Source organism: Tachypleus tridentatus, chromosome 7 (assembly GCF_004210375.1).
Source record: "Tachypleus tridentatus isolate NWPU-2018 chromosome 7, ASM421037v1, whole genome shotgun sequence".
Taxonomy (NCBI): Eukaryota; Metazoa; Arthropoda; class Merostomata; order Xiphosura; family Limulidae; genus Tachypleus; species Tachypleus tridentatus.
The window spans coordinates 74,279,118-74,299,637 of record NC_134831.1 but is presented as its reverse complement, the minus strand read 5'-3'; the positions used below and the strand labels follow the sequence as shown (position 1 = coordinate 74,299,637).

Here is a 20,520-nt window from a genome sequence, read left to right as displayed (position 1 = left end):
ATTAAATACAGGGCATTTCAATTTCCTGGTTATGAATAGACAGTTAAAGTTGATTTCTTTTCTTGGCATAATGAAAAGGGTAAAAAAATTAGGTTTTTACTAATGTTCTTGTTTTATATCCCAGATGTACCATTGACTGGAAGAAAGGAAAGAATGTCACAATGAAGACTATTAAGAAGAAACAGAAACACAAGTCCAGGGGTTCAGTCAGAACAATCACAAAAACAGTTCAGAATGATTCTTTCTTTAACTTCTTTAGCCCTCCTACAGGTTTGTGCATTTTTCTTATTGCCAGCTAAGGTTTTCTGTTGTGAAATTTGACTGTATATAGCCATGGCATCCAACGTGATCCCCACGTGGTGAAACAGCTGTTGATTTCTGGCAAATTGGTACTTACTCCCACCTGTTTTGTTAGATATAATTAATTATATCAGTAAATAATTGAAAACATTATTGTGTATATTTTTTACTCCTTTATGTCTATGAAAACACTTTTATCATATGGCAAATATTAACACATTGTTTACAGTTTTGGAAATTATGAGAAAAAAAACAACTGTTGGACGTTGCTGATCTATAGTTTTCTATACATAAAGTGAGAACACCCCACTAATACAGCAGTAAGTCTACAGGTTTACAACTCTAAAGTCAGGGATTTGATTCCCCTCAGTGAACTCTGCAGATCGCTTGATGTGGCTTTGCTATATGAAAACATATGCACACACATAAAATGAGCATCTCCAGACCTTGTAAAGAGTGACATTTAAGATTATATTATGCATCTGATGTCATAGTTATCCATCAAGATTTTGTGTTACTATACATTCCTAATTTTGCAACAGTTTGTTAGAGGAGAGAAAATACTGATATTGAGTAACACTGAAAAAAAAAAAATATATATATATATATATATATATATTAGACATGTATTTAGGAGGTCTTGAAATTAATGGAGAAACAAAACTGTTTACTTTATGTTAACATCACCTTGCACTCTATCTTGTCAAGAGTGAGTCAGAATGACTTAGCATTAGTACCATGCCTGATGCTTTTTATTACATGTTGGGTGAGACTTTGCTATGCTTTGTGAATACACACTTCATAACTAATAGTCAGTGTTATTTCTCCAACAGAAAAGCTCGTTTAATGAGGAAAATATTCTTTAAACCATCCATTTTACCAGATATTACTATTATTTATCAGAAAATTTGATAATATAGATGATAAAGCAGTTCTCTCTCTTTCTCTACATATTTTTTATACTAGCTGTATCTTGTTTTCACTACCTTTCTCTCTGTAAATGATAATATTTACAGTTAAAATGTTGTAGAAATTACTATAGAAATGTGTTAATTCTGTTAACCTGATTATTAATCTATCAGTAATGTGATAAAATAATATTAATTAATAACTATTCCTCAGAATATTAAGATATATTGATGTTGTTATATGCTGTGGAATTATATAGATCTGAGTTTTATTTGCAGTTTTACAGAAATGTTAAGCAATTGTTTAGCTAAAAACAATATTTTGACCAGTGTTTATTAAATTTATAACATTTGTAAAGTTTTAAATAAAAGGGTGCTTTTCACCTTAAATGTATCTATAGTTATAGATCAATCACATATTTTCTGTTTTTTCAGTGCCATCAGATGAAGAACAGTTGGTATGTGTAATTTTATTCCCTTATCTTATTTCTTTTAAAAACTTTTTTTGTAGACTATTGTAATTAAAAGCAACAATTGTAAAGTAAACTCAAACAATTTTAGAATTTATTATGTATAGTCAAAACTTAAAAGATACTTGGTATACTCAAAAATACTATTCTTTGGCATCTAGCTTTGTCCAATAATTGAAGTATTATGTTTATACAAATATCAGTTAACTTTAAGTGCTTTTACACATAATAAATAGGAGTCCTGTCATTTTATAACTTCACACATGTTGCTGAAACTTGATTATATAAGGTTTTTATACTATTGTTAAAGGATCTTATAAATAACTTTTCCCTAGAGTTTAAGACTAAGGTAATATACGAGTTAACAGTTATTGTCCATGGATACAATATTTTCCTTTAATAAAGTCTTCTTCTGGTACAGCAGTAAATCTATGGAATTACAATGCAAAAATCAGGGGTTTGATTCCCCCTCGGTGGGTACAGCAGATCGCCCAATGTGACTTTGCTATATAAGAAAAATTCCTTTAATGAGGAAAATGTCCTTTAAGCCATTAATTTTACTTCAGATATTACTATTATTTATCAGAAAATTTGATAACATAGATGGTAAAGCAATTCTCTCTCTCACTTTTTCGTAGCTCTATTTCTGTGTCTTTCTTTTTCTACTACTATTTTCCTTTTGTTTTTTGTACCTTAAAGGTGCTACTCTTGGACTCTTCAATTCCTACCTCATCCGAGAGAATTTCTTAGATATCTTCATTGTGAAAGTTACAGAACATAGTTTTGTCTATTTGCAGACTTATAAAATTTCCCACTTTCATCTGCAGGATGAAGACACACAAGTTCTCTTGGCAGGAGATTTTGAAATGGGTCATTTTATTAGAGAGAGAATTGTACCAAAAGCTGTTTTGTATTTCACTGGAGAGGCCTTACAAGATGGAGATGTAAGTAGTAGTTTGAGATTAATAACTTCCTCTCAAAATGTTTTTTTTTTTTTCATAATTTCATAAAATGAAATATATATATATACAGGTGTGTGTGTGCATGTAAGAAAAAATGTTTTCATACTCTTTGATAGATTATTTAGGCATAGTATTCATGATGAAACTTTGTGGAATGGACAACAACTGCCTGTTGTGGAGACAGAAGTGTGGCTGACAATGTTTTAAAAGTCTTCTGCCTTTCGTCTTCAAGTCAGTGTGTTGTTTGTGGTGTTGTCAGTATTACTGCTGACCTGAAGACAAAAGGTGGAAAATTTTCAAAATATCCACTACACTTGTATCTCTGCAACATGCAGTTGCTGCCCATTCTACAAAGTTTATGCATACCGTTGCATCTTGGTTTAAAACAAAAAATCTACCATTAAGTATATTAGTAAATTATACAGGTTGCACATCCTGTAGATTTAAAAAAAAAAATCTACCATCAAGTATATTAGTAAATAATTCAGGTTGTACATCCTGCATTTAATACCTTATAAGTTAATTGATTCTGTAATCAAATATTTTTTGTGCTTGTAAAAATAATTGGAAGATTCAACATTTTTATGAGACTTGGTCATCATTCACATCCCCTTACCTTGGTAGTGTACTAACTCCCTCAACATGTTACTTGTGTGTTTTTTATGAAACTTGGTCATCATTCAGATACCCTAATCTTGGTAGTGTACTAACTCCCTCAACATGTTACTTGTGTGTTTTTTATGAAACTTGGTCATCATTCAGATACCCTAATCTTGGTAGTGTACTAACTCCCTCAACATGTTACTTGTGTGTATTTTTATGAAACTTGGTCATCATTCAGATACCCTAATCTTGGTAGTGTACTAACTCCCTCAACATGTTACTTGTGTGTTTTTTATGAGACTTGGTCATCATTCAGATACCCTAATCTCGGTAGTATATTAACTCCCTCAACATGTTACTTGTGTGTTTTTTATGAGACTTGGTCATCATTCAGATACCCTAATCTTGGTAGTGTACTAACTCCCTCAACATGTTACTTGTGTGTTTTTTATGAGACTTGGTCATCATTCAGATACCCTAATCTCGGTAGTATATTAACTCCCTCAACATGTTACTTGTGTGTATTTTTATGAGACTTGGTCATCATTCAGATACCCTAATCTCGGTAGTGTACTAACTCCCTCAACATGTTACTTGTGTGTATTTTTATGAGACTTGGTCATCATTCAGATACCCTAATCTTGGTAGTGTACTAACTCCCTCAACATGTTACTTGTGTGTATTTTTATGAGACTTGGTCATCATTCAGATACCCTAATCTCGGTAGTATATTAACTCCCTCAACATGTTACTTGTGTGTATTTTTATGAGACTTGGTCATCATTCAGATACCCTAATCTTGGTAGTATATTAACTCCCTCAACATGTTACTTGTGTGTATTTTTGTGAGACTTGGTCATCATTCAGATACCCTAATCTCGGTAGTGTACTAACTCCCTCAACATGTTACTTGTGTGTATTTTTATGAGACTTGGTCATCATTCAGATACCCTAATCTTGGTAGTGTACTAACTCCCTCAACATGTTACTTGTGTGTATTTTTATGAGACTTGGTCATCATTCAGATACCCTAATCTCGGTAGTATATTAACTCCCTCAACATGTTACTTGTGTGTATTTTTATGAGACTTGGTCATCATTCAGATACCCTAATCTCGGTAGTATATTAACTCCCTCAACATGTTACTTGTGTGTATTTTTATGAGACTTGGTCATCATTCAGATACCCTAATCTCGGTAGTGTACTAACTCCCTCAACATGTTACATGTGTGTTTTAATTCCAAGATTTCATTTCATGTTCCAATATCTAGCTGTCATTATATATACGTTAATTACTACAACATGCATTTGTTTTAGTTTGATGAAGAAGAGGAAGGTGAAGAGGAGGAGGCTGAAGATGAGGAAAAAGATGATGATGAAGATGATGATAATGATCCTGATTATAATCCCCAGGTAAGAAGTACTGATATATAGAAACTTTTACCATAGTTTATATCATTTCGTTACTAATTATGTGTTTTTACCAAATTGTTTACAGTAATATGCTAATTTTAGGATTTAAGTTGAAGTCATAGAAAATGGTATTAGAGAACTCTAGCTGTGGATTGCAGAAGTGCATGAACAACTTTGATATTTTTGAGATGGAAAGTATTTTTCTTAACATAAATATTACTGCACTTGGAGCAGTAAACTCTGACTTCGTGTATTCATGGATGAGTATTTAGTGAAAGTGCTTCATTAAAAATTCCGGTTTTTGTATACAAATGATTTGATTACTGAAACCGTGCAAAGTTTTATAAATCGATTTGAAGTCATAAACTTGGCTGATTCAACTTAGCCTGTAGCAAGAGAGGTAATAGGTGTTTTTATTTTGTCGTTAATGTATATGCATTAATATTTTTTCCTCAAATTCATTATTAACACAAGTTTTCTAGTTACTATATTATTAAGAGATTTTGTCAGTCTTATTCTGGACGTTACTTTTTGAACAACTACATATTCTTGTAAACCTGGGCTACTTTTTTTCCTCTCATCACTTACACAAACAATGTTACTTCACTATTTTGTTCATAATTGTAGGAACACATGCCACTCCTACTTCTTGTGTAACAACTTCATAAGTAACTTGTATAAAATGGTTGTTTATTCTTAATGAAGGAAAGTCCACTTTTAAAGGAAGCTTTTCAGATTATTGTATGATTGTTTCTTTTGTTCTGTTGGTTCTGTGTGCTTTGAATATTAACTGTTAATAAATCAATTGAAGTTTGCAGAAAGTGCCTGTTATGAATCAGTTGCAAATGTAGTGCAAGAAAACCTTTTTATTGGGTATTACAGTCAGTGTTATCATGATAGACATCATATGCTTAGCAGGATATTCATATAAGTGAAGGGAATTAATTTCCAAAAGATATTTTTTTAGAAACGTACAAGAAAAGGATGATATTTAGAAGAAACCTTAGAAATTCAGATCAAAAAAGATGGTGGATCAAAACTATGGGCTCAGAAGCCAGTCATTCACAAATAATCATTTTAAATTTAAAAGTTCAAAGCTAGAATGTTTATATGCAGGTAACCCTAGTGAAGCTATGCAAAATTTTTATATAGTCTTGTTTGTTTCATTATAACATGAAATTGGAAATTGTAATAGTTTGGCCCCTGTGTAACAGCAAATAAATTTTAAAATACCATATTATTAAAAGAAGTAAAACTTAGTTTATTCTGTTTTCAGTAATGACGTGTTAAATGTTATCTTTAAGCCATCTGTGTGAAAGACATTCTACACTTGTATCATAATATTAAGGTAAATCAAATGTTTTACACTTAGGTGAGATTTCTGTTTTAATTCCGAACCATAAAATACTCTGTTCAACTTTGATTTCCATGTCACCTCATGTTCATAAATGGTAAATTATGACACAAAATATACATGTATAACAAATTTTATGCCTTTGTTGTGAAAGTCAGTTTTTAACATAGATGCTGAACTGTTAAAATAAAACTTGAATAAATAGTATTTTTATGTTTGTGCACTTGTGTTACCTCTAATAGTTGAGGTTTTCCCAGTAGAAGCTGTCAGTCATTTCCTTTTGCTATGATTTGTATTTCTAAGATGGGTGACTAAATATGATTTCTTGAGTGGTAGTTTACTGTGGGAAAGTGGAATAAAATTAGCCAACATGAAAGCAAATTTTTAATAAAAGTTTAATAAAAGTACATTTTAACAACAGCAAAACATTTGTGCTTATTCCTAAGCTGGTCCACAGACATTTCAACTGAAAAAATATTGAAAACAAAGTGTGTGTTTCGAAATATAGTTGTTCAAGTATGTATAGTATTTTATCAAGTCTAATCCCCGTCACACCAAACATGCTCACACTTTCAGCTGTGAGGGACATTATAATGTGATGGCCAATTCCACTATTTGTTGGTTTAAAGTGTAGTCCAAGAGATGGTGGGTGGTGATGACTAGCTGCCTGTCCTCTAGTCTTACATTGCTAAATTAAGGACAGCTAGAGCAGATAGCTCTCGTTTAGCTTTGCGCAAAATTCAAAACAAACCAAACCTTGGTTGAGAAAAGGTTGTAAGCTGGTGAACTAGTATATTACCAAATTCTTAGTATTTAGATATACAAGAATAAAGATGTACATGATTTAAAAGTTTTATGTAAACATGTGAAAATGCAGGTTTTTAGCTATACCACTCTTATTGAAATTATGTACAGACTTTCATTAGCATGCATGTATTGTCCTCTTGTTGAACTTTTGAAGATAATAGTTGTATTTTACAACAGTTAGTTGTTTAACATCTGATGTTGCTGTAAGCAGAATTAACAGTTACGTATCCCAAAGTTGTATAGTTTTGAAGGGGCTAAAACCATAAAGAAGTCTCTTTTCATGTAAGTAGCGAAGTGTCAATTTGGCAACAAATTTCTATTGGCAATTTTTACTTGGATATTGTATAAACTTAACAGTATAGTTATGTTTCTCACTGACACTTTTCTACTGAGTTATTTTCTTATGTGTATCTTCCTGAAGATGTATTTACCATATAAATCTTGTATGTTTGTTTCAGAGTGACAAAACAGCTAAAACACAACCACCACCAGAATGTAAACAACAATAAGATACCAGCAAACTGGACTCTGTTAGCTTAGTTGTTCTCTTGCTTGGGGCCAGGATGAGACTTTACCATTATGTACTAATTGTTTTATGACATAGCCTCTCATATATATTAAAAAATGCCCTAAGAATGAGATGCACTTTCTGAAGTATCGTTGTGAAGCTTTCTCCATTTTCAGGTTACATTTTTGTACTTTATTTTTATGTTGGCTAGAATTTAAGTTATCCAGGTTTTGAATTGCAAAAGTTGTCAGTCAGATTAATTCACATATGTATATTGTTGGTATTGTAGTTGTTACAAGAATGACTCCATCAGGTGTGCACTCAATTTTCTCCACATACTTGTGACACTTTGCTATTTTTATGTATATTTTCTATAATCTGATTTTTTTCTTGGACTTCATGAAGCAAAAATAAAAGTGGATCTATAACTCTTGTGTTCCTTTTTTGTGCCAGCTTTAAATTTGTCAAGTGATAAATAGAATTTTTCAAACTGTTGTAAAATATCTTTAGCATCTAGTGTGATAACTACACCATGAAATATGCTTCTTCTTATATTAGAGATAAACTTTACAACTTAATATCCTAAATGAAACAGTAACCTTATTCAAATTGAACAGTTTTGATATTCACAGATACAAATGCTCCTATGAAGGATATGTGTTTAATTTTTCTGATGCAGCATGGTGTAGGTGAGGATCTGAAAATCAGTGCAGCATTTTGAATATCTGATTATTTAAAATATTGCTAAATAGTCTCAAATCACCAGAAAACATTTATTTTACAAAACTAAATACATTAAGGACTTTAAAACTACTTTTGAAGTGAGTGACTGATTTCTTTCTTGCCTTTGTTTCCTCTCTACAGTTGTTTTTGAATTTGTTTGCAGGTTTCTTTAAGTTATTATAGCAAATAGAATGTTCAAAGTTATCTTAAAGAGCTCAGATAAATTGATCTGATGATTAAATTGACTAAGGAAAATGAATGAAGTCCTTGTTGTGCTCTTTGAACCAGTTTCAAGGAACACTAGTACAATAGGTTACATCTCAAGTGAGTCTGTATTCATCAGAGTGGAAGACAACAGTATAGAATAAGTCTGTTTAGCAGTAGCATTCAGTTGCTCTCAGAATGTTATTCGCTTGGTGACTTTTCTAATTGACCTAAAGGACTTAATTCCTAGAGGGTCGAAAGAATCGAAGCAGGAACAAATATGTGGTTTTTCTTACTACGTCTTACATTTTCTACACTAGAATTTGAGCATTATACTTTCCTGTTCTATCTATAGTGGTGTTTTTTTTTTCCTTCATGTTAGCAGCCCCAAGATAATTTTTTTCTAATGCCCTGTGCATGATATGGTATGAACTATATTTTAATATTGGTCAACCTGGAATTGGATGAGTAAATTTCATATGTTTATAAAATTTGGTGTCCCCCTGCTGGGATAGCAATAAGTCTACGGATTTACAATGCTAAAATCAGGAGTTTGATACCCCTTGGTGTACACAGCAGGTAGATCAATGTGGCTTTGCTACAAAAAAACATGCATATACATAAAATTTGGTTTGAAATAAGTAACAAGTATGCCATTTACTCTGAAAAATAAGTTAATTCAAAATTAAATGCATGTGAAACCTGGTAGTTGCTATAGTGTTGAGCTTTCAACCTACTGCATTTACTGGTAAAAGTGATATCTGAAATACCATGACTTTATCTTTTAGTATTAAGATATTTATTGGAATTCATTCTTTGTTCTGAGTATGTGCAGGTTTGGCATAACACATGCTTGATAAAACAGTTTGGTCTTGTTTGAAGTTACATTTGTTCTCAAAGCAAGTAATGCTTGTTACTAGACAGGAAAGACACTGCTTAATACAGTGTTGTAAACAACAGTTTGTATGATATCCAAAGGATACAACCTCACCCATGTTATTATGAAAACAATCAATTACATAAGAACTGTGTGTCAGTGTTTGTAAATCTGAGGTTTCTTTACAACTAATAATAATTGAAGTTGGACAGTTTAGTATATCATTTCAATTTGAACAGTTGAATATCGAAGAGCCAATAGAAACAAACGTATTATGTAACTGGACGATCACATGCAGCATCCTTGTTTAATAAAGATTATGCATTTTGGTCTATGTTTTCAGTCTTAATCTGCTTAATGTCGACTTAGTTACATAAGATTTAATATTACTGTGAATCATATCATGGGTGAATCTCCAGTTATTTAGCACACTTATTTGATAGCTGTAATGGTTGTTCAGTTAACCTGGAACTAGCACAAATATGAAAGAAAACGACATGTTTTGGTATTTCGTTAATTATCAGAAGCTTGAAACTGGTAGGTGCAGGAAATTTGAAGACACACCGCACTCGTGTTACTGTATGTGGCATTTTCTAAGTTCAGATTTATAAGAAGGTATTTTCAATTCTTGCATATAGTGTGGAGAGGAACCACAAAAAGAAAAAATGGTGAATGTTTAACTGTTTTTTTGGGTTTTTTTTTCAAGTTCCAGGTAAATAGATTGCACACACAAATTTAAGTAATCTTATATATAAGCAATTCAAGTTTCCACAAAACATGGGGTAATTTTTGCTATGGATGTGTGGAACTAAAAGTGCAATCCTGGTCATAATGTTTAACACTGATATGTCAACTGAAGCCTAGCATTCTCACTTCAACCACCATATCAAAAGACGTTTCTCCATGTGTGTATTAAAAACACAATACTTTATTAGTGTCAACACCACAAATCAATATATAAATAAGTCATTTCTTTGGACCATGGACCTTTACACATAAAATGAATGCCTGACAGCTCTTGAATTTGTTTATTGAAATTTGATAAAACAAATATGCACAGAAATTGTATACTAAGAAAGACTCGTTCATAATCTCAATTATTTTGAATTTAATAATGGTTTCTTCATAAAGACAGCCCCAATCTTTGCCAACATTTTTATGGGAGGCTTAGAAGCTAAGTCCATAATTCTCAAACATTTCAGGCTTGCATACCACTTTTTATTTTTTTTAAATTGCAAATCCAGGACTTAAACATTCCAGTAACAAAATTCATATTTTTAACACTTACTCATTAATTCGAAGAATGCGTTTAATTTTTTTTCTCTCTAGCATGAATGAGGAAAATGTATCATTTTTGTTAGTTTAAAGGAAGAAAATACGGGTGAAGCTGTGCAAGCGGAGGATGAACCTGTAAGTGAGGAGAACAGATATGGCTTATTACAGATTTTATGATTTTTTTTTTATGTCTATTGTGTCAGATACTACCAACATTAGTTCTCCGTAGTTTGAGAAGTCCTCATCTAAACTATTAGAAAATTGTATAGAAAAACCAGGAATCTGGCAATACCACAATGATACTTTTGTTTTTCTTCGAGATAAAAAATAGATTCCCTGTTATCCTTTTATAAACAAGCAAAATAAGTTCTTAGTTCTAATACATTCATCTGTTACTCGGATTACTTTTAAAATGTAATTCTTACACTTGAATATGGTTTTCCATAGCTTGGTATGTACTTAAAACTGACCTGCACTACATCGTTGACATATGCTACATATTAAAAGTAATGTTACACACGGTCAATGATGCTCTCAGTTATAAGAAACTTTACCATGACAGTAAGTATCATTAGAGCCATATTATATTGATTCGTTAAAAAAAGGTGGGAGTTAATAAGCTGCAATTACAACAATGGTTGACATGATCGTACTGTCGCACAACGATACTTTGGACAACTATTGAAGTTGAAAAGTTGCATGGTTACCCGAAGAAAACCTCTCCACTATTTAATAAACAATATAAAATATTTTTCCTGGTGTTGCTGTTTCTTTTGGAAAAACAAAACTAAAATTTCGCTTTGATCACATTATCGTCGGATTTAACTCTCACCAAGCGGAAGTTAACCCTAAAATAGCAAACTTGCGAAAGTTACAATCGGTTCTCTAATAAAGATAACCAAAAATATTTAACTTGGATCACTAAAATTACTGTTTATCTCAGCCGGTGTAAAAAATGTAGCTTCGAATATGTAGGGCAAATCAACATAATTGTAAGGGAACATGTTGATTAAATTCATTGCCATAAACTTTGGTTTCACATCTAAAAGAGATAGAAAAACTGACGTATGAATATTTACTATGGGATTACAACCTTTATACATTTAAAAAAAAAAAAATGTATTTACAGAGTCGGCCATTGGTTAAATATGCACAATGCTACACAATAGGTTACCCGTACTCTGACCATTACTGCTATCGAAACCCATTTTCTAGCGCAAAAATGGATTTTGTAACCATTGATTGTTTTTATAACACAACTTCAGATTCTGTAGCAATGAGATGCGTACGTGAAATCACAATAACTGTTTTGAATTTCGCGCGAAGCTCCCCTAATTTAGCAGTGGGAAGGCAGCTAGTCATCACCGCCAACTCTTGGACTACTCTTTTTACCAACGAATATATTGACCGTCACATTATAACGGCTGAAGGGGGGGGGGGAATGTTTTGGTGCGACCGGGATTCGAACTCGCGGATTACGAGTCGAACGCCTTAACACGCTTGGCCATGCCGGGCCTCACAATAACCTATACACTAAAACCTTGAGGACAAGTGTGCGAATGCACGAGGACAACAAAATCCAAGGCTTGTAATTTGAATGCTAACATGTTTGTGGACGCATGTTAATGTGAACAATCTAAAAAATAATAGTGAACAACAACTGTTAACTTTTCTAAATTAAAGGAAAAGTAAATGTGTGGTGTGTTTTACATGCCATAAGAATTACAACAAAATTGTTTTATGCGTTTATTGTTTTTAAAGATCTTTATCAGTGAACATATATCGTTGTAAGATTTAGTAGAAATCAAAATAGAATATTTTAAGTAAAGAAAAACAGTTTTCACTCTAATCGAATGAGGCAGTTATTCATTCAGGCATAGTAAATATATTTCTCGTGATAAAAGCTGCGTTCGCAACAAAAATATTTGCAAGGTTTTCTTGGAGATTGTGTGTTAATTATAACTGTTAAACACGAGAACTCAAGTGAACAGAACTTTGGTATTAGGATAAAAGAGTTAAACTTGCTAACTTTTCACCTGTCAAGGTATGTGGAATAACGAAGAAAATCTCGAAAAACGTAGAGTAAGTTTGTCTTTTCTTGTATTAAAACACATTTTCCTTCGCGTAAATTCTTCTGCTTAAACCTCTAAAAAAAACTAATAAAATTTAAAGTTTACTTTCGTGTATGTTTTTCTTATTAGCTAATCTAAAAATCTCAAAATATATAATTGAACTGTTATTGTCTTCCATACATTTATAGAGTACTCCTGTTATATACATATGCAAAAAAAAACACTTATTATTTACTCTACCAAATAACAGCTTGAACTTCATAAATAAAAAGAACTGTTCATATCAAAATTAGTTTAAAAATAAGTCAAAACAAGTATTTCTCGGACGTTCGTAGAGACATGAAAATATGTTTCTATCTACCGTGGTGAACTTAAAATACTTTGGAGCTATATCGCAAGAATTTGTTGAGTGGAGATTCGATCAAAATATGGAATTTCTAACTGAGAATATTCAAAAAGAAATAAAGAGACTTGACAAGAAGTAGTAAACAAAATGAACAGTCTTTAATAAAATACTTTACATAAAAACAATATATGTACATGTTTGAGCATAAAAGGTCGTTTTCCAAGGTCAAGCTTGAGTAAGACTTTCAATTATACGTTAGGAAGACGTGAGTAGAACTAATTTAACGTAAGTTAAAAATTTCTACGGAGGAAACTTTCTCATTTATGTAGCACAACTGCACGACACATGATCGGTCATTCTCGTTTCACATAGGTAGGTCCAAAACCTCTAGAAATTACCGGTACAGCTATTGAAGGACATTGTCCCAAAATCCTGAAATAAACTCACTTTATGCAGTGTTTTTCAGAAGACCAAATTAATGGTTCTTCTTGACCAGTGGCGGCGCCAAGATATTTTCATTGGAGGCGAACTGAGCTAAACTGTGGAAGGGCTTCCCAAAATGCCATCAATATGAAGTATAGATGGTAAATTATAATAATGGAGTTGGTCTGATAGCTGTTTTGTCATCAGCAGTAGTTTTTCTATGTCCATCAGACTGGTTACGAACTGCTGATCTAGGAGGATGCACAGGCCCTTTGATTCAATGGCTCTGTGGACATTGTTCCCCTCCACAAGACGCTTTAGGGTTGTCACAATGGCAGGGAGAGTTCTTTTCACAGCCGGACAAGCAGCATGTTGGCAAGCCCATCTTGTGTCTCACAGTCACTTCAACTCTATGTGCTGGTTCACGGGTTCAAGCTCCTTCTGTACCTTCAGAAATTCTTCATGCACAACCGATGTAGAGAAGAATTTGTGCAGCTTCTGAATTGTCACAAAGAACTCTGCTGCAGCCTGGACGTTGTGCACACAATCAACTAGCACAAGGTTGAGCCTGTGTGCTTAGCAGTGGACATACACAGCCTGAGACACCTCTCTCCTGAACCTCTCCTGTATGCCACTGATGTGCCCTGACATGACTGCAGCTCCGTCATAGAACTGGCCAATGCAGGCATTATGGTCAATACCACATTTAGCCAGAGTCCCCATGATTTTCTTGAGCAATGAATCTGCATCCAGACCATCAGCAGCTGTGAAGTCCAGGAACTCCTCGTGAAGGCTCTGTTGGTGGAGGTACCTTACCACAATGGACAGCTGTTCTTATTTGCTCACATCCTTTGTTTCATCCACCATTAGAGAAAAATGCTCAGCTTTCATGACTTCTTTGCTGATATCCTTCCTGATCATTCTAGCTATGATGTCAAGCTGTTCGTTTTGGATATCATGGTGCGTGTACTTGGCATTGCCAGGACCACTCAGCTTCTTCTTCACGATTTCATCATACCTGGAAATCATGTCAAGAAGTTCCAGGAAATTTCCCCTGTTATCTGACTGACTACCTTCCCTGTTATCACTCTGGGCTTCATTCTGGCAGGCTGTGTAGAGCAGTGCATCTATCATGGTTCTTATGTAATGTCGGTTTTTCTCCAGAGTTTTAGCATGACTTGCATCGAGAGCATGTTGGATCCTTGCACCCTTTGTTTTCTACAATTTAAACTCTGTCCCAGCTTACATGGCAAACTTGTGTCCTGCAGAGTTATCATGGGACTTCAGTGATGTAGTCGCCTTCTTCCAGTTCAGGAAGTCTTTATGGGTGAAGGACTTTTCAGTTTACTGAAGTGTGTGTGACTAAAAAGATGACATGCAAAGCAGAATGCAGCGTCTTGGGTCACAGAGTACTCCAGTCACGAGTGCTGATCACGCCAATTCTTGTCGAATGACCTGTACTGGCTGCTGTATTCTGTCGCCGGGTATCTCTTCAAGTCTGAACATGTAGGACCACCATCTGGAAGCTGGCTCAGGTCCTTGGGTCCTGGTGATAGTTTTTCACCCTGGGTGTGACTGGTGCCCTCTTGCAGCTGGGGTCCCGCACTAGTCGTGTCTGCATTATCATCATCACGATCACCACTTTCCTCCTCACTTGTACCATATGTGTTTGTAGGACCATCTACTCGCTGCCTCTTCTTGGGTAGCAGGTAGTGTTGTATAATCAACCCTATATTTTGGTGGGTGATGTTTGACTCTTGTCTTGTGTGTTGGTGTCCTTGTTTGAAAACATGTCGCTGATTTTGACTTCCTTTTATTAATCGAAACTGAGTGTATGTTCCAGTGTGAGGCCGAGTACCAGAGAGAGCGAGAGCCACGTAAACAAACATAACTCCCTTTTATACAGAGCATGCGAATGTCAAAGTGACCCCCGAACCGTCTGACTGCTAGTATCACTTGTTCATTCCAAGTTGTGTTACTTTGTATGAAAAGAATGGGAATTTCTCTCCTTATATTGGCATTAGGGCTTACAAAGGATATTCATTTTAAACATCGGAATATAAGGAAAAAGATATAACATACATACTATTGGGTCATTTCATGAATAAGGAACAAATAACAACTAAACATAGTTCAACAGTACGAACAACTGCTCTGCGGCATTGAAATCACCAAATTATATTAATAGCACATGAAAATCCAGAACATATTCGTGAAATACTGTCAGAGAAAGTGTTTATCTTTAACCATATAGCACAAGTACTTCATTAGAGGGTAGTGATAATGTAAAATTACAGGGCTAATTAGGGAACACAAACACAGCTTTGATAGGGCATGTTATAAAACTGTGGGCAGCTAATGAGAGTGAGTGTGGAGTGTGGCTGGCATATGGATCTCGATCGGGCTGAGCCGATCGTTAGCCGTACGCAGAGCGTACGCCATGGTCAGTGGCTCAGTGACCATATGCTTAAGGTGTTCGAGGCGGGAATCGCGTGCTCGAACAAAGCAAACCCGCGACATGGATATTGAATGGTCATAGTAGCACCAAAACAAAATGTCTAAATATCAGTTGATCTTCACAGAAAGGCTGGTTTCTTCATAAGTTCACATTATTCATACAGGGCAAACTGTGATTGTGATATTCTTATTATCATAAGTGTGACAAGCACCTGTTACAATAATGTAATTACTACATTACATTAAATTAGGCACTTCTAAATAGTCCAATGACAATTTCAAATTTCATTCTAGAATTGTTTAGGAGTATTATTTGTTCAGTTAACATATAAGGTTATTATCTAATGATAAGTATAACATTAATTGGATTGTAAGTCACAATTAAGTGACTTAATTAAGTGTATGCCACAATCATCAGTACAATTTTGGATGGCTGATACACAATGCAAAATGATCTCACATAGAACACAACACCAGCTAAATGCTTCATAGTTTTGATCTATACACAATACACTTATACATGCATGCTATGTTTTACTTTCGATAAAAGATAAATGAAATTAATGGGTAAATACCTGTGAAATCTTTGGTTTATCAAGTAAAATCCCTGATGATCTGTTGTAACTTAAAATCAACGTGGTTGTCTAATCTTCGTCAAAGCTCAAGATAGCATGGCATTACACAGGGAGCGGCAATACAACACATGAGTTTCAGTGCATTCAGTAAGTTGCTATGGGACACATGACACATACTTCCGTCTTAATGAAGACGTTGAGTTCTACAGATCTATGTCTCTTTGATGTTAATTGTTAAGCAACAACGACGATTGTGTTTTCCATATTTTATGAATATATGTTGGTAACGATATTGGGGGGCTGAGGGGTTTGGCTCATTTGGAGGGTTCAAGCTTCCCGTCCCCCCTGGCGCCGCCACTGTTCTTGACCGTGTGTTATTTGAAAATCTACACATATTCAGAAGTAAACATTTTATATAGAAAAACGCTATAACACAATTCCTGTCTTCGTTACCTTAGACTTGTTCCAAGCTAACAATAAACTTTTAGTTTTAAAACCAATAAACTTCAGTTTTGCACTGGTCAAGAATTATGTTAACCCTTTCTCACTTCATGAAATATTTTTGTACCACATCTGTCACAACCCTCAAACCATGGGTACGTATTTGAAACATACTCTTTTAAACAAAATAAATGTGATAAATAAGCTTTTTCAACACAAAATACTGCATAATCCGAAAATAAAACCTTCAAAAAGATATACACATACACACACATGTACAAATTACTCTTTAAAAAATAAATTATATTTATGTTAACCGTTTAGCATTGAAAACTACATGTTCAAATTATTCTTTGGCAATGAGAAAAATTACCCTTCAATTATAAACATCAAGTTTTAAATATAAACATTAATACAAAAATGCCCTTTATCAAAGGCAATCTACCTCTTTAAAACAAATCGGTCTAATGCACAATGCATGATCAGAAAACAAAACAAAAGAGAAAATGTCCTTTACAAAAATTGTACATTACAAACAGACCTTTTACAACAATAATTGAAATAATACAAGTACACTTGAGGAAAACATCATAATGATAGAAATCGCTTTCAGAACGAAAAATATAGTACCTTACATTAAAATAATATATAAGTATCAAGTACACGTCACATGTTTAAATACAAGAAATCAACTCGTCAATCAGGGAAATAAATACAAAACTCTTCAGTTAATAGTGAAAGTCACACTTGAAAATAAACCTCAGACAAAATCCATGTGTATTCATAAAAATCAATAATTCCATATATATCATGGTCATATTATTACTCACGATATAGTATGCGTACATACACATATATATATATACTACATAAATGAACGTGAAACTCTCACATCTAAATATAAAATGTAAACTTTAACTACATACCGAAATTCTGAAAGAAATTACAGGAATAAAATAGTTAAATAAAAATAATCTGCAAGACATATACATATTTACAAGAATCACTGGGAGTAGTACCACAGCTTCCCAATGGTGGGGCTCCTGAATGGACTCCTGCCATAAATGTCCTGATGTCAGTAGACATCGGTTTGACATGGATCATCTGCTTGACAAGTTCGGTTGTACAGAGGTTGGCCATTAGTTGGTCTGCTAACTTTGTTGCTTTGATATTTAAGTTTCTAGATCATAAAAAGAGCCCATCAAACCACACGATAAAGGACTTCACTAACTGGGGATTTCTTCAGCAATGATATATCTTCTTATGATAGTGTTTATCAGAGATTTTTGGCACACAAAAGAATAAAACATATGCTTTTGGTCAAATAAAACAAATTTGCCGGAAGCATCCTTAATTGATTCTCTAGTTAAAGTCAAGATTGAAAACGTAAAATTGGTGAATCTGGAAATTGAGTGAGCCCATAATTAGCTGTGACGACCATTACACACTTCCTAAAACTAACTGTAAAAAACCCTAAAAAACACAGTCTCGAACTAAAGCATTTAAAAACAAGAGCAATCAGAGAGACTGAATACCCTCCGCTCGTTGCTCCTATTCGAGAATGCATGTGTTTATATTAGGTGTCAAATTTCACCTTCAAAAACTAAGAAATCCTTCTTTTCAGATCACGAATGGTCAACGTTTCGGATAATTTTCGATAGTGTAATGAGGAATTTCAGTTTTAATGTACCCATGACATTTGGTACAAATCCCATCATACGTTACAGAGGCCCGGCATAGCCAAGCGTGTTAAGGCGTGCGACTCGTAATCCGAGGGTCACGGGTTCGCATCCCCGTCGCGCCAAACATTCTCGCTCTTTCAGCCGTGGGGGGCGTTATAATGTGACGGTCAATCCCACTATTCGTTGGTAAAAGAGTAGCCCAAGAGTTGGCGATGGGTGGTGATGACTAGCTGCCTTCCCTCTAGTCTTACACTGCTAAATTAGGTACGGCTAGCACAGATAGCCCTCGAGTAGCTTTGTGCGAAATTCAAACGAACTTTACAGAGTTATTAATCCAAAACCACGAAAATGCTCTATCACTACATTATAAAAATGTTTCAAAGTTATCCATAATTCGGATATGGATTAGGATACGGACTAAATTTTGGAAGAGCTGCCTCATACTGGCTTCTCATCTTATGTGAAATTTTTGTGTACATCGGTCTGTTAGTTTTCGAGATAAGCGTGCGGAAACACACACGAACGCTATTTGTGTGCTTGTAAACTCTTTTAATAATATGAAATATCCACATATCTTACTATTTCATATACATGTTATTAAAAAACAACAACAAAATTTTATGTAGGTACTAATCCTCCACTTTAAACAAAGGTTATTTACTACAACACTTCTTCTAAAAAAACTTCCACTTACTTGGTCATGTTTTTATGTTACGTTTTTCTGGAGTGGGGTCATACTTATTTCAAGAGATGGTACAGATGCTTTTACAGTTTAGTCAGTGGAGTATTTAGGTAGGAGTACTTGGTCTTAATGAGCAAACATTGATAATTGTATTCTATGTAAAATTGTATAGGACCCACAAAAATTATTAGCTCCTGGGCCTACACAATCTTAAATCCACCACTGAATTTAAGATATTTTATGGACTTATTTTCCTTGAATACGTTTGTCTAAAAATTGTAGTATACTATATTAGGGCTCTTCTCTGGCTTAGCCTGTAAATATGGTATTTATTATTTTTTTTCTATTACTTGTCCTTTGTATAAGTTTATTTCTAGCCCAGAAAGCCAGTCAGGGTTATAATGCAGATCAAAGCCAGCTAGTAAGTAATAGAAACAAATAATTTAGTTATAGCAAATAAAGGATACTTTTTATGTGTAAATTTGTGTACTTTTACTTCCTCTGCATAACATTTCTGAAATCTATGAAGTATGGTAACTCAAAATATTTCTGGTAGATATTTGTATATATGAAAATACACACTTTAGAGTACCTTGTAGAACCAGATTCTATAACTCAGCAGTTCCATTGCATGAAAAAACCACAAGTCGTAACATATCTACACGAGGGCTATCTGCGCTAGCCGTCCCTAATTTAGCAGTGTAAGACTAGAGGAAGGCAGCTAGTCATTAGCACCAACCGCTAACTCTTGGGCTATTCTTTTACCAACGAATAGAGGGATTCCCCGCTTCGTTATAACGCCCCCACGACTGAAAGAACGAGCATGTTTGGTATGATGGGGATTCAAACCCGCGACCTTCATATTACGAGTTGTTATAATGTAACGGTTTATCCCACTATTCGCTGGTAAAAGAGTTGGCAGTTGGCGGTGATGACTAGCTGCCTTCCCTCTAGTCTTACACTGCTGAATTAGATACAGCTTGCGCAAATATCCCTCTTGTATCTTTGCGCGAAATTCAAAAACAAACAATTTTATAATAATCCTAACTTCAAGCGCCTAGTAGCAAACATCAAAGTTAAAACATTGAAACTATAGTTTACAACAATACATATATGGAAACAATTAAGTAAGTATTTACGCTTAGGATGTTTTTCTTTTTTTTCTGTACGTATACTTGATTACCTCTACTTGTTTGGTTAGTTTATATTTATAAATTAATCCGGCACAAAAGTAGCCAAAAGAATTACATTATTTCTTCGGTTTTGTACATTGTGGAAAGCCAGTAAGTGAACCTGTGTAAAGTGAATTATTATATAATTGTACGTGTTTTTGATTACGTATGAAATATTTATCCTGTTAACTCTTCATATAGCTGAAAGTGTTTTACTTTCCATGTTTAAGTACAGTTTAGAAGGAAACAATTTTATTACTCCAAT

General features: G+C 34.0%; 1 protein-coding gene across 2 annotated transcripts in view; it reads left to right on the top strand.

Annotated features, from left to right (window-relative positions):
* Window positions 1-7,754, top strand: part of LOC143255980 (nucleosome assembly protein 1-like 1) — a 36,341-nt gene extending 28,587 nt beyond the window's left edge. For both annotated transcript variants that reach the window (XM_076512485.1, XM_076512484.1), the window contains exons 11-15: window positions 125-270; window positions 1,644-1,666; window positions 2,506-2,622; window positions 4,562-4,657; window positions 7,277-7,754. In XM_076512485.1, coding sequence (XP_076368600.1) covers window positions 125-270; window positions 1,644-1,666; window positions 2,506-2,622; window positions 4,562-4,657; window positions 7,277-7,327 — 433 coding nt within the window. In that variant the 3' untranslated portion in view covers window positions 7,328-7,754. The remainder of the gene's footprint in view (window positions 1-124; window positions 271-1,643; window positions 1,667-2,505; window positions 2,623-4,561; window positions 4,658-7,276) is intronic.
* The last annotated feature ends 12,766 nt before the right edge of the window (window positions 7,755-20,520 follow it).